Raw genomic sequence first — 14,233 nt, 5'->3', positions numbered from 1 at the left:
TTTACTGCACTGCAATTCTAATCCGTTAGCAGCTGAATCTATCCATTGCTGTTACTGTACCTTGACTGCATTGACCTGAAAGCCTTTCACTTGAATCATTAAACGTACCGTATATACACATAGACATTTAACTTGAAGGTGTTTTCAACAGAAACTATCTTTAAACAAAAGAAATAATAATAGTAAAGAGCAGAGACAACAGAAAGGTTGAAAATCATTTCCATATTTTATGTAATGTTGCAGTACAAAACAGAATTAATTGATTGAAGGATTGTATTAAAATTACAGGTTAAGCATTCATAACATATCACACAAGTGCAGTGTACACAAAGTACTGGAGGGAACCCTAGATAGTGCAGCAAAAAGCAAATAGACAGTGGATATTAGGAGCAATCTAATGCCACGGCAACCACGTTGTTTAATCATTAACTACCCGATTCTAAACTGGGTGTTTGGAAAGGCTCTTCAAGCATTGTTGGATTCTGTCAGAGGTGCACAGTGAACAATCCGTCTTCAGTCTGTGTAGGCGGGTTCCTGTGGTCTAAAGGGGATCTCGTAGATCCCTCTCCTGCATGTGGCAGCACTGGGATCGCAGGTGTATCCATACTCACAGCAGTGCTTCCCATCTGCACAGCACGTGCCCTGAAATCAGTACAGGTGGTTAGTAACAAATTACTGCACTGAACACATCCAAACATGAGGATTATTTAGAGTTGGGTGCCTCAGACCCTCTTCAGAGGGTAAAGGATTCATACCAGTGGGTAAGGACAGCAGTTCCACTGTCCATTGGGTCCCTGGCAGCAAGTTGATGTTTGTGGGCAGTAAAACCTTGAATCGCATCGGATGACTCCAGGCTTAGAAAGTCCGCCGCTGGCCTCCGTTAGAGCTGTCAGTGGTTTCTGGAAAAATGGAACAGCACAACTTTGATCTAAACATCAACATTTATTGTGTCAAACTGCCATATATTCACTACTCCTGTGGGAGACGTGTGTCCTTAATAGGAATTATTAGACTGCTGCTAACTATGTCAGTGTACAGTTGCTGGCCAGGAAGAGTACAGTGTGCCTATCAAAACTAAACCAAAAAAAAAAGAGAGAGAAAAAAAACTAATTGTAAGCTCATCACTACATGCATTTGATTGTTCGCAGTTCTTTTATTGTTCACAAGGAAAAATAATGTTTAGGGGAGGTTTAGAAATTTACTCATTAAGCTGTAAAACACACCCAATCTGCTTTATCGAAACACAGAGGGTGGATTTCAGTCATATGCCAGTGACATAAGGAAACAAACCCACAACGTTCATAACATTTTTTCTATTCAGGTTTTCCTATGCCCTGACTGGGAGTGTCCTCCCAGCAAGTGAACACAACAAGGGACAACAAAGTAAACCCTTAAACCTTTATGGAAACAGATGGCTGTTTTATATATGTGGTCATTTCCTACCTCCTCCACGCTGCTTTTGTCCTCCACAGGTGAAATGACGGAGGCAGGGACTGAAGCCAGAGCTTCTCTGGCGGTGAAAGGATACCACAGGCTTTGCCTTATGCAGTGCGTGTAACTGAGGTCGCAGTCGTAGCCATAGGGACAACAGTGGTAGCCATCCAGGCAGCACCTCCCCTACGAAGCACACATATCTATGTCATCAATCCATACACAACGATTTAGCGCTGTTGAGTTGATGCGACAGCAGCAGTAGGTAAAAAGGAATTTCATTACAGTCGTGCATATGTAGGTTAACTTACAGGATAGTAGGGACAGCAGAACCAGACGCCTGTTGGGTGTCTGCAGCAAGTGGTGCGATCGGGACAGTAGTGTAAGGCGTCGCAGTGGACAACTGAACTCTTTTGGTCCGGGACGAGGCCGTTGGGGTTAGGGTTGTCCAGGGGAATCGCAGATAACTCTGGGGTGCTTGGTTCCTGTGCGGCGTCCTTCTTCACCATGGGTATGCTCAGCCACGGCTGGTTTTCCTTCTGACACATCTTGGTAACGAGGTTGCAGCGATATCCATAGGGGCAGCAGCTTGCCAGGTCGGCGCAGCACGTAGCCTGGAGAGGACATGAGTTATTAGAATGTCAGCTTTTAGCAAATGTCTCTCAAGTTACTGCTCTGGGGGCAAATCCCATAAACAAAGCTGAAACAAAGGCAACTGGGCTCGCCCAAGTGGCCTATTTGGTTCTAACTGTTATATGGAGTTGAGGTTTTATTAGGGACATGTTGTGGCGGAAACTCACATGACTAGGGTTTAGGGTATGAAACTCACCTATCACCTATTTGGAGTTGCCGGAGGACACAAGCTGGTTGTTAGAAGCCCTAGTCACCACCCACACATGCTCCTACAGTAAAAACTTAAAGCCTCCATTGGACCATTAGAACTGAAGCAGAACATTTTCTACAAGCATTACCCTACAACCCTCCATTTGCCTTTGTTGCAGTTTTGTTTGTTTTTTGATACAACGTGAAGTAGAGGACTGAGGAGCCGCACTGGATGGACCTGACTTACCTTTGGGTAAGGACAGCAGCCATACCCTTGTTTAGTCCGGCAGCAGGTCGCAGAGTCAGGGCAGACAGTCCCGTCACGGCAAGTGATGGAGCAGAAAGCGCGCCCCGTCACAAACACACCCACCAGCACCCACAGAGTAGTCCTCAACATCTGGAGGAGAGAGCGACACAAACACAGAGATGCTTTTAGAACCGCAGATTCATTGCAGTTTATAGGTCCGATTTCCTGACTTCTATCTGAAATGGTCTCTCATCTGTTTACTTTGTCTGTTAGAGTTTCAGTTTCACTTCACTTTAAGTTTTCTTTCACCCAAAAACGTCCTCGCCAGGCAGCCGTGATGAATGGAGGTTCTGGCGCTTTGCTAAAGAGCTGCGCTGATTGCAGCAAGATTAGGTTTTGAAAAGCTCTTTATCACTTACCTTTCACTAGTGAAGTGATCGCACAGCTTCCTGTCACACGACTTGCACATGGTTTTTTATAGAACAGGTTAGACACTCCCACAGAAAAAAAAAAATCTGGGTGGAAGACAATCTATCACACCCAGTGTCAAGTGACTGTTGGATTGCGAAAAGCGCAACAGTGGCAACTGACATTGGTTGTTTTCATTGACCCAACAATGTAACATAACATGGTTTATGAGCTCACTTTAACCTTTGATACCATGCATTTGTCGATCATATGACTCTTCAAAACATCATCAAAATCATTGACGCTGCACTGACCTGGATTTTTATTTTGATGTGATTTTTTGAAGACGGGGATATCCTTTCCTTCTACTGAGTTTGAGAGAATAATGTTTTTGTAGATTTATTTGGCAGTTTCATTTACAGTGGTGGAAAAAAAAGTTTTCGGACATCCCATGCATTTGTGAAATATTGCATTAAGAATCACTATTAGGTCTTCAACTGCAATTCATTTTAGCTCAGTCACAGACAAAATACTAAAGAAATCATAAAACATTATGATTATGAGCCATTAAAAACTTAAAATTGATTGGTCCCATAAATAAATTTTGAGTATTGGGTCATTTTGGTACCAGTGATCCACTAATGAAGGCTGTGCTTCTTATTAAAAGCCATTTTTCTGTTGCCGTGCTCTGTGTCTGTACAAAGCCAGTACATTTGAATGTTCTTCAGAGACAAAAAAATGGCTAAAACAAGGAACCTAACATACGAAACACGCCTGAAGATTCAGATTCTCAGCCAGGTAGAGAAGAGAACCCAAACCCTAACACTAAAACCTACTCAGATCACCAGGAAGTGCAGATGCAGTCCTCCAGCAGTTGGATCCACTCTGCAGAAATACAGATAAACCAACGGCTTGCAAGACAAACCAAGACCTGGGCGTCCGAGGGTTTCTTCAGCAAGAAATGGCCGCATCTTGATCCGCGTGCGCAGGGAAAACCGCTGAATGACATCACAGGAGCTTCAACAGTAGTGGTCAAACCAAACTGGTAACCAGTGTTCCACCTGCACGGTACGTGGTCAACCTTCAGATCATGGCTTAAGGTCCTACAAGGAGCCCTGATTAATGAGAGACAGAGGTTAGCCCGGCGTCGTTGGGCCCAAGCACACAAGAACTGGACAGTCAGGAATTGGAAGAAGATTCTGTGGTCAGATGAGTCCAGTTTACAGCTTTAGATTCCTCTTAGTAATGGGAGGGTACGAAGAAGGCCAGGGAAAAGATTATCTCCAGCATGTACATGGTGGAGGCAGTATCATGGTTTAGGGATGGTTTGGGGATATTGTGGGATATAATGCTCCTTGCCACACATCCAGGACCAGTAGAACTTGGCTGCAGGGGCAAGTTCTAGTTAGTCTATACAGGTCGAAGAGTGGCCAGCTTAATCAAAACATGAGCCCCATTGAAAATCTGTGGTGGATTATCAAAAGGTCTGTTTCAAAGCGCCAATCAAAGAATTTAGGAGAATTTAAAGTAGTAATTCAAGAAGAACGGTAGAAGGTTATCCCTCGACAGTGTGAAAGGCTCGAGGGGAACATGCCAGCCAGGATTAGAGCTCTACTGCGTTCTAATGGCAGGAGTACTAAATATTATTATTTGATGATGTGATCATTTATTTAGTTCTTGTTCAGTTTTGAACACATTCTCTGTTATTTGTTGACTTTGATACCGACAATGTTGAGAACTGATATATTGAAACTGTCAAGAATTTAGTTTTGTTAGTTTTTCTTGAAGCCAATAAATAAAATAGAATTTGTATTTGTTTGTGTCCGTCTAATGCAGCCACACCGTTTGAAGCGCAAGAAAGATTTTTCCGCAAATATTTCAGGTTAATATTTGAGGGGGAAAAAATGGTTTCCGTAAAACTTTACTACTGTAAATGCTCATGGTCATGTAATAACATTTTAGTTTTAGACTTCTGGACAGCTGGGTCACACTGCAGTTTGGTTCGTGTGGGTCTGCAAACCCGGACCACGGAGCAATGGTCGCTAATGCAAGCCAACAGGAACCAGTTTGATGTTCTGCTGCGAGACCGGATTTTACTTTTACTTTACTTTTTTGGTTTACTTACACCTACCGCAAGCTTATTCAATAAACCAGGAGTTTTATTTTTTCACGCATCCTCATTTTACGGTGTAAAACCCCATCTTACACAATTTAGTTCACTTTCTATAGTCCTATCAGCAGCAGATGTATTTAACGGTAGATTGCAGTTAAAACTGCTCTGTGGTTTACAATTGAGAGACAGTTGTCAATTAGAGGAAGCAAGATTAGCAAATTCCATCTTTTTTCATGAACAACAAACATAAGTAATCACAAGTCTCAGACCAAAGGCGTTACTAAGTAACAGCAACAAAGGCTAAAACAATACTTTATTCATGGATTCCCATAGTTTATACATTTACACTTTTGTGTAACATTTCATCTAACAAAACAATTATCCCTTGTATTAATGTTGACTGTGTAGATCACACTTCTTATTACAGGTCCAACTTCAATATGAGGCTGGCAGAGTCTACATGCATGACACAGGCACCATCATAACAGCCTCACGTAGCAATGGAAGATGTCAGGCATGAAGCACAGGGAGTTAACTCCTTGAGGGCCAGTATACTGAAGGTGGTGGTGAGCATCGGGCACACTGGAATCTGCAATGTGGTTGAGTCCTCCCGCTGAGTGCAAGAGCGTTAATCTATTAAAAATAATAATAATAAAAAATAAACAAAAAGGTGTACCGGTAGTACTTAGAGGGACAGACGCATTCCTCATTTTCACTTCACACACACACACACATACATACAGAACCCCAGCATTAAAAGTCTCTAGGTCTCCTTGTTCAAATGTGATGGCCAAAGCGGGATGGGGGAGGTTTTTGGTAGTCAAAAGGCAAAAGTGTTTCTACTGGTGAACTGTACTGGTGATCTGGACTTGTGAACGGAGAGAACCGCGAAGGTACGGCTGTTAATCGAGCTCTGACTCTGACTGAGATGCTGCCTTCTTCTTCTTTTTTCTGCCGTGTTTCTTGTGCTTCTTTTTCCTCTTCTTCTTGGATCTGTCCTGGAAACAGAAAACATTTCATCTTCAGTGAGTCACGCGTGCTCTCTTTAAGCGAAGCAGACTTCTACTCCTCATACTAGTTTGTTTAAAACATGCATTATGCATCACCAGTTTAAAATAAAGAAGTAATTATCTTACTGTGAATTTCTCTTTCTCCTCACTACTTCTCCTTTTCTTCTTGGCTTCAGTCTATAGGAAGGAAAGTTAGAAACATGACCATGGAAAGAGGGAAGTCTTGGCTTAAAGCAAAGTTCATTTCCCACAAGGTTTCACCTTTCACAATACTGGAATTTCTACAAGCATCTGCAACGGTAGTTAGAACAACAACTCAATTCTACATGTGAAAAACATGTCACATGTTATTTTCTTCGTGCATCAAATGTTGCTCTTCTGAACAGTTTGGTAGAATACAGACACAGCCAGAGGATCTGGAAAGATCTTGGAAATAAAGTTTGAGATCAGGTGTTTATAAATTTATTATTTATTATTTGGTCTTGACCGGCCAGTGGCGTCTGATCAGGGTTTAAAATGCCCATCCTTCAACATCCTCCATCTCTCATCCTTCAGACCGGAGTCAGCTCACACCACAGTATTTGCCTTATCTTATTTATGAAAGGATATATACTACTTACACTAAAACTAGTATCCTACAAGTAGTACAACACTTATATTTGCAGTACTTTGCAGGATATTACATTTTGGTCACTGCTGCAGCGGTGTGGCTGTGCAGTGTAGACTTTCAGCAAAAGACGGCTTTGCAAGGTTTAACTATCTGGACTCTTTTCACCTTCACAATTCCCAGAAAACCAAATGTAAGAATGCAATATGACGAGTGACCTGAAAGACGAGACGCTAAAGCGAGGGCTTCATTCTCCGCATTGTTCAGTGGTACTCCGAGCACCACGGCCTCTTTCTCATCGCGGTTGCACAATTGTGGCTCCTCGCCACACATATTCACTTCAGGTTAAAAGTTGAACTTACAGGAACAAGGAGTCTGACAGGGTCGGCTGGAAGGGCAACAATTGTCTTTCTGATTTGGGTGGGACGCTGCCACAGATCGGTAAATACGAACAGAGCAGATAAAAGGTCTAGAGTTGCTATTTGCATTTGGAATCTGTTGCCGTCAACTGTCAATGTGAGATCCAAAGAGCTGTCACCACCAGTGAAGCAAGCCATCATTAGGCTGAGAAAGCAAAACAAACCCATCAGAGAGATAGCAAAAACATTAGGTGTGGCCGAATCAACCTCAAAAACAGGAAGGCCAGATTAGAGTTTGCCAAAAAAAACATCTAAAAAAGCCTTCACAGTTCTGTAACGACATCCTATGGACAGATGAGACAAAGACCAACTTGCACCAGAGTGATGGGAAGAGAAGAGTATGGAGAAGCATACCACCTCATCAGTGAAGCATGGTGGTGGTAGTTTAATGGCGTGGGCATGTATGGCTGCCAATGGGACTGGTTCCCTTGTGTTTATTGATGACATGACTGCTGACAAAAGCAGCAGGATGAATTCTGAAGTGTTTCGGGCAATATCATCTGCTCATGTTCAGCCAAATGCTTCAGAACTCATTGGACGGCGCTTCACAGTGCAGATGGACAATGACCCGAAGCGTACTGTGAAAGCAACCAAAGAGTTTTTTAAGGAAAAGAAGTGGAATGTTATGCAATGGCCAAGTCAATCACCTGACCTGAGTCCGACTCAGCATGCATTTCACTTGCTAAAGACAAAACTGAAGGGAAAACGCCCCAAGAACAAGCAGGAACTGAGAACGTTTGCAGTAGAGGCCTGGCAGAGCATCACCAGGGGTGAAACCCAGTGTCTGGTGATGTCCATGCGCTCCAGACTTCGGAATTGACTGCAAAAGATTTACAACCACTTATTAAAAAGTGAAAGTTTGATTTATGATATTTTAATTTGTCCCATTACTTTTGGTCCCTTAAAAAGTGGGAGGCACATATACAAACTGCTGTAATTCCTACACCGTTCACTTTATTTGAATGTAAATACAAACCTCAAATTAAAGCTGAAAGTCTGCAGTTAAAGCACATCTTGTTTGTTTCATTTCAAATCCAGTGTGGTGGTGTATAGAGTCGAAAAGATTGGAATTGTGTCGATGTCCCAATATTTATGGACCTGACTGTACGTAGTGATACGAAGTAGAAGAAGAATGTCTAAGGCTTTACTACTTAGATGTTTAGAACAGTGATTCACAGCCTGTGGTAATAAGCCATTTGATTATTGGGTTTTGGTTGTGTTCTGCGACATTGTTTGTCAAACACCAACACCATGACATCTTAATATGATCCACTGCTTATATGGGGTCTGGGTTTATTTGTAAGCATAAGGACTTAATGGGCTTCTTTTGATATTTCGATTTTATTTAGATCAGATATTGGATGTGGAATTGTTATATATGAGAATGCACTTTTTCTATTGTTGAAGGATAACGTTATTTATGAATCACTTCTTAATTAGCCTATTACAGACGGCTTGTCACTTCTGATATCTGTGTGCGGACAGCTTCTTCAAAACTGTAATACCGAAAGTGTTGCAACATGTCTCAGATGCTGCCTTAGCAACTGTGGAGCTTCCGACATGTTTCTCCTGTATTCAGTTCATTTTATGTCGCATTATATGTCCTCCGTATTTATTGAGTTGGACATGGTTGGGAACCACTGATTTAAAATATAACGCAGCACTGAAAAAAGAGATTAACCGGTGTGATGTGAATGGGTCCAAAGAGGGAAATCTGCTAATGATACGAGTCATGTTTTGACAAACTAGATAAACCTCAGAGAATTAGTGCTAACTAAGTACTGATGATGTGTCGCCTCATTCCTGTGGGATTAAGCACATCATTACGATTTTAGGGCATGTAGAAAACACCTCTCAATGGACATCACATCAAAAAAAACAGCACAAAAACAGGAAACAAAATAAAAATAAAAACTGACTAAGCAAACGCTTAACTTGCTGGCTAAGTGGATGCACTAATGCAGTGGTCGGCAACTAGTCACTCATCAGTGAACGAGCGAGAGCTACACAACAACTGAATGACACTGAATGACACTGAATGCCACACCACACTGGTGGTTGTAACATCAACCAAGACACACTGAACTCCCACAGTGCATTGCAGCACATTTACTAGTTACTATCGAGTATTTAATTCAAATTTATTTTTATTTTAGTGCGTTAGTTTTTTTTTAAATATAATTCTAAATTTGAATTGATCATGATCATTAACATTAAAATAAAATGTATTTAATTTTTTGTTGCTCAACTGCTGACGTGCGACACCCGCCGGCAGGTCGAGCCCATTATTCATTGGGCTTTTCGACCCCAGGTAAGCCAACCGTGGATAAATCCCTGTTATGTATGCATAAATACAGTTTTGTTTTCTCTGTAGCAGTTGTTTCATTTCACAAATGCAACACACTATAGTTTTTTATACATAGCATAGAGGTAAAAAAACGATATATGCAGTGTTATCTTTATTTTAGATGTCAAAGGGGTTTTGTGGCTCCCAGTGTTTTCTTTTCTGTGGGAAACGGGTCCAAAAGGCTCTTTGAGTGTTGAAGGTTGCCGACCCCTGCACTAATGAAACCCAATGCACTCTAATCGAACAGTCCTGCACTAAATGTTAGCTTCATGAAGGTCACGGTATTCAGCATTTGTTTAAAATAACAGGGACTTGTGTTTTCATTTTGGACACTGGTTTGTGGTAATGTTCATAATGGCCACACAAACTACATTGTCCAAAATGACCATGCAGTTATTAGCACTTCCTTAACTGGCAACTGTATTTACACCACTGATTATGATTAAACCATTTCCTCATATTCTTGTCATTAACATTAAAAGACTAGATTAATGCAAAGGTAAAATATCCAGAACTTGCTTGATTAAAATGAGAGGAAATACTTTGAGGGAAATACTAGAATCGTGAAGATCACAAAGGCTGCACGCAACCCTATAATAGGAGAGCAGATAATTATCTTGATAGGATAAAGGAAGAACAAGGGGGGTAAACAGAAAGTCGACAATCTGTGGAAGTTGGATAACAAGCACATTTTTAGTAGATTAAGCTGAAATACATGATGAATAATCATGTGTTAATATCACTTCTACATACCTCTTCCTCCTCTGAGTCAACGGATGACTCTGAAAACGAGTCTTTATGAATCCTCTCCGTCTTCCTTTTTTTTCTTCGGGCCTTCTCGTCCTGGTGAAAACAGAATTTATGGTGACGATGACAAAGTTTACATCTAGAATCACATCTATGAAACAATAACCAAATACAGTCATCAATCAAACAATCCAAACGTCATAAGTGAGTTGATGGATATGAGTAAATCACCTTGTCTTTGTCACCTTCTTCCTTAATTCTTTTCCTCTTCTTGGGAAGTAAAAAAAAAAAATCACTTTTACTACAAGGAGCTTTTTCTAGGGAAATATATTAAAAGAAGAGATGCCATTATAAATATAAAAACCTTGCTATCGGCATCTGATTCTTCCTCGGAACTGTCCGATGCTCTCCTGGCTGACGACTTCTTTCTCTTACGCTTTTTCTTCACGCTCTTCTTTTCATCCTGCAAACACAAACAAAATGCAATAAATAAGTGCTGTAGGCCTCCAACAGGACTTACACTACCATGTGAACACACTTGTGACATTCTTTCTTGTAAAATCGAAATATTTTTCATAAAGTTCTTCCCAGTTTTGTTGCAGAAGTTCCCAGAAATGCGAGGCACTTGCAGGGAGCTTTACTTTCACTCTTCTGTCCAGTTCATCACAAACCAGCTCCATGGGGTTAAAGTTTAGAGACTGGGCCACGGTCCGCTCCATGTTTTCAAGCTTTCCATCTTGTTTTTATCCTGAAGACGAAGCCCTGATCAACTATACCAGAGGATACTGCGCGCTGTTCTAAAACCTTTTAGCGGCAGTGTAAGTAGAGACACTTAAAATTCACAAGCTTTATCTAGTGACAGTAAGAAAATTAGCTCCAGATGTGACAGCGGTTCAGAACACACAGGACATTGTGTGTTATCAAGGAGAGCAATCGCTGGTGTTAAAAAATAATCTCTCTCGGTCAGAAAACTGTGGCTGTGAAATGCATTAACTTTTAAGTGTATATGTAGTTAGGTAGTGTTTTAATACTAAGGATATTAGCATTGAACAGACTATCCCAACAACTGATGTCGGGATTTGAAAAAAAAAAAAAAACTGTGGTTGAGGGTTAGAGAGACACAAATAGGGTGTAAAATATTTAAAAGTTTTCTATGGCTTACCTCATCTTCAGACTCTGAGGAGGAGCTGCTGGAGGAATCAGAACTCGATGAGGAGGAGGAAGATGAAGAATGCTTGACCAAAACACAATGGAAGCAGGGTTCATTAGACTTAAGGCTATTCACTTGGTTATAATAGGAACGTTACATTCAGAGGGTTCAATGAGAAACCACCTAAGACAATAAACTGTGAATGAGTGTGTGTGTGTGTGTGTGTGTGGCTGTGCTGCACATCAAAGTACTGGAGGTCTCTCCTCACCCTGTTAGATTTCTTCTTCTCTTTCTTCTTTTTCTAAACACAAGTGAAACAGAAGCCAAAATGAGTAAAGACGAAATTTAGAACAGCAGCATTTCAAATATCGGCTTTATACCTTACCTCTTTTTTGTCTTTCTTCTCCTCTTTTTCTTTGTCTGTCACTTTTTTGTCTCTTTCTTTGTCCTTTTCACTTCCGCCCAGCAGCTTCTCTCTGTTTTTTGCCAGTTCTTTCCTCCATTTCTGAAGTAACAAAAAAAAAAAAAAAAACAGAACATTAAATATCTGCTAGTTCTTGTATTTATGGAGGGATATTTTCATCCAAATTCAAGATAATGTTGTAAATACATTTCCCTTGTCAATGCTTCATAAATCCTAAATCCTAAATCCAATCCTAAATTCGTAAATAAATGTTTTTTAACTCTGGACATATTTATGTAAAATTTATTGAGAAAGAATAAATGAATGAATAAATGAATAAAGTAATCAATTAATCAATCTATCTATCAATCAAGTCATAGAACATCATAATTACTTGTCTGGTTGAATCGCTCTAGAGGTCAATACATCAGTACATGACAGAAACGTACCTCATTCATTTTATCCTCAAAGTCAGCGAGGGTTCGGGAGCCCTTCTTCTTCTTCTCCAGCTGTTCTTTCAGCTCTTCCCTGATAGAGAGACAGTATGTGATTTGATCAGCTGCCACATTTGTTGAGAGGCCTGTGAGGTTGGAGTTTAATATCTTGGGCTGTAGGACACTTCTTTTCAATAAAGGGGGTTCAGCAATGCCTTCGTTTAATGCATACATTTTTAATGATAGCCGATATTGTAATATGGTTTATGAAAGCCCTCAACTAACACTATGCTGTGAGACAAGTACTTCATGTCCCTTTAGACTATATTAGACTCAATTTTGTATGAAACAAGGTTCAGAATGCTTCAGTCCTAAAATCAACTCCAGGTTTCCAAAGTATCGCTGTTTGAAGGGTCAAGTACAGTCTATTAGGTCTCAAACAAGGAAACTACAGAAGGCTCCATTACGCCACACGACGGAAAAACACCTAACCACTTTAACCATTTATGAGACTCCACGTGCCTTTTACTTTTTAGCTTAAAAAAACAGCAAATAAAATAAACACATGACATTATAATTATAGCCCGAGCCAATTTCCACTGTTACTTACACTCAAGCGTCTTATTTACCTGTCTTTGCCCATTAGATTATTTCTAGGTCTGAATGTATGGAGGGAGAACCACGGACCACAAAGCTGCACATACCACAAAGTAAGCAAACAGCAGCAGATATCGATTACTTCTGGTCAAATGCTAAACTGCATTTTGTTGCCCTGTACCTGTACATGTGTAATGACACTAAAGATGAATCTAATCTAATCTACTCTACTGGGAGAGAGATCAGTCACAGAGCAGATCCGTCCTTCACGCACCATGTTGGTCGGGGTCGGCTTAAATAATCCTGTATGGATGGTCCGGCGTTCTGCGCGGGCCCCCGGGCTCGTGCAGCAGCGATGGGGTTAATGTAAGCCTGAAACAAAAGAAAAGGGCATTTTTTATTTATTTATTTGACGTTTCTAATGGAGATTACTTAAATATATGTATTATCATCATTATTATTATTATTACTGTTATTATCATCATCGCCATGCACTCAGATTTCACTATATAGTGCAGTCCACATGCTAAACTAACCCACTATAACTCTTATATGGAACAAATACATGGCGTAAATAAACCCTGAACCACACAACGTCACCAAAAATTAGATTTAAAGCAAGGAAGCTATATTCGAGTACATCAGTTTTAGTGAGTTTGGAGCACATGAACTAAAAGAAGTCAACACAACCTCCCAGACGAGCAGTACCGTTAGCCACGTTAACAGACAGTCGTTTAGAAAGCATGCAGCCCGTGAGCTACATGGTTCCGAAGCTGGTCTATTGTTAGTTTTAGTTTAATGGGGCCCCGTTAGTGTTTCGGGGCTGCGGAGGGATTACGAATGCATCCCACGAGCTGTGGGAAATACTACAAATGACTAGAAGCAAAACAAAACAGCAATAAAAACACACTACGCAATATTAGCACGCCAAAACACAGAAAGCTCAACGTTAGCGTTGCCCGCTTCGACCTTTTATCATTTGAACAAGAGCATGCAAACAACGCCTAGCACATATAAGACCATTTGAAGACAATTATTGTTTCCAAATTAATATTCCAAATTATCCATCGTATAGGCCTAGCATCTCAATACGTAGCAAACACATTCAATAGCTAGCCGATGCCCACTGCTGCGCTAAAGCTAGGCTATTTGTGTCAGTTTATCAAATGTCACGGCTAAATAATTCCAATTCTTTATTCAGATCACGTAACGGAACTCACCACTCGGTTGTCTCTCTTTCCCATATCGAGTCAACAAAGGGTGGAAAACGCCCAAAAGAAAGAACAACCATTAGTGTTACCTTGCTAGCATTGACCTAGCCACTTCAGGCTACGCGACTGTGCTACTTCTTCGGCGGCACAGCGGACATCCCGGGTGATGCAACACCGCCACCTACCGTAGACTCACTGCTATGCCTTGTCGTATAAAATAGACGTACATTGTTAAGAAAACAAAGTGGAAAGTGGATTTGTGTTGTGTTTCATTGTTCCTTTCAGTC

The 14,233-nt window shown here is 40.8% G+C and overlaps 2 protein-coding genes across 3 annotated transcripts; both read right to left on the bottom strand.

Moving 5' to 3' along the window:
• Positions 1–207: 207 nt before the first annotated feature.
• On the bottom strand, positions 208–3,032 carry LOC125019390 (progranulin-like). Of its 2 annotated transcripts, none has more exons than XM_047604131.1 (6): positions 2,920–3,032; positions 2,501–2,650; positions 1,743–2,045; positions 1,444–1,617; positions 756–899; positions 208–642 (listed from the first exon to the last, which is right to left on the bottom strand). In XM_047604131.1, exons 2-6 carry the CDS (start codon positions 2,648–2,650, stop codon positions 514–516), a joined length of 900 nt encoding a protein of 299 aa, XP_047460087.1. In that variant the 5' UTR covers positions 2,920–3,032; the 3' UTR covers positions 208–513. The 2 variants fall into 2 exon arrangements, with proteins under 2 accessions (XP_047460087.1, XP_047460086.1); XM_047604130.1 differs by lacking the exon at positions 2,920–3,032 and adding an exon at positions 2,762–2,899.
• A 2,266-nt stretch (positions 3,033–5,298) lies between these two features.
• On the bottom strand, positions 5,299–14,121 carry fam133b (family with sequence similarity 133 member B). The gene is made up of 11 exons (XM_047605977.1): positions 13,956–14,121; positions 13,010–13,107; positions 12,154–12,232; positions 11,687–11,806; positions 11,570–11,602; positions 11,314–11,385; positions 10,516–10,614; positions 10,383–10,421; positions 10,158–10,247; positions 6,158–6,208; positions 5,299–6,019 (listed from the first exon to the last, which is right to left on the bottom strand). The coding sequence occupies exons 1-11, from the start codon at positions 13,977–13,979 to the stop codon at positions 5,924–5,926; spliced, it is 801 nt and encodes a 266-aa protein (XP_047461933.1). The 5' UTR covers positions 13,980–14,121; the 3' UTR covers positions 5,299–5,923.
• Positions 14,122–14,233: the final 112 nt, after the last annotated feature.

Source organism: Mugil cephalus, chromosome 14 (assembly GCF_022458985.1).
Source record: "Mugil cephalus isolate CIBA_MC_2020 chromosome 14, CIBA_Mcephalus_1.1, whole genome shotgun sequence".
Lineage (NCBI taxonomy): Eukaryota > Metazoa > Chordata > Actinopteri > Mugiliformes > Mugilidae > Mugil > Mugil cephalus.
This window is presented reverse-complemented; position numbering and strand designations above follow the sequence as displayed.

Bases quoted from the DNA above. Each gene is read 5' to 3' on its own strand.
- LOC125019390 (XM_047604131.1), bottom strand. From the start codon at position 2,650: ATGTTGAGGACTACTCTGTGGGTGCTGGTGGGTGTGTTTGTGACGGGG. The intron at 2,046-2,500 runs GTAAGTCAGGTC...TGTCCTCTCCAG, and splicing joins GCTGCTGTCCTTACCCAAAG to GCTACGTGCTGCGCCGACCT. The intron at 900-1,443 runs GTAGGAAATGAC...CCATTTTTCCAG, and splicing joins ACAAAAGCAGCGTGGAGGAG to AAACCACTGACAGCTCTAAC.
- fam133b (XM_047605977.1), bottom strand. From the start codon at position 13,979: ATGGGAAAGAGAGACAACCGAGTG. The intron at 11,807-12,153 runs GTACGTTTCTGT...TTGTTACTTCAG, and splicing joins TTGAGGATAAAATGAATGAG to AAATGGAGGAAAGAACTGGC. The intron at 11,603-11,686 runs GTAAGGTATAAA...ACTTGTGTTTAG, and splicing joins AGAAGAAAGACAAAAAAGAG to AAAAAGAAGAAAGAGAAGAA.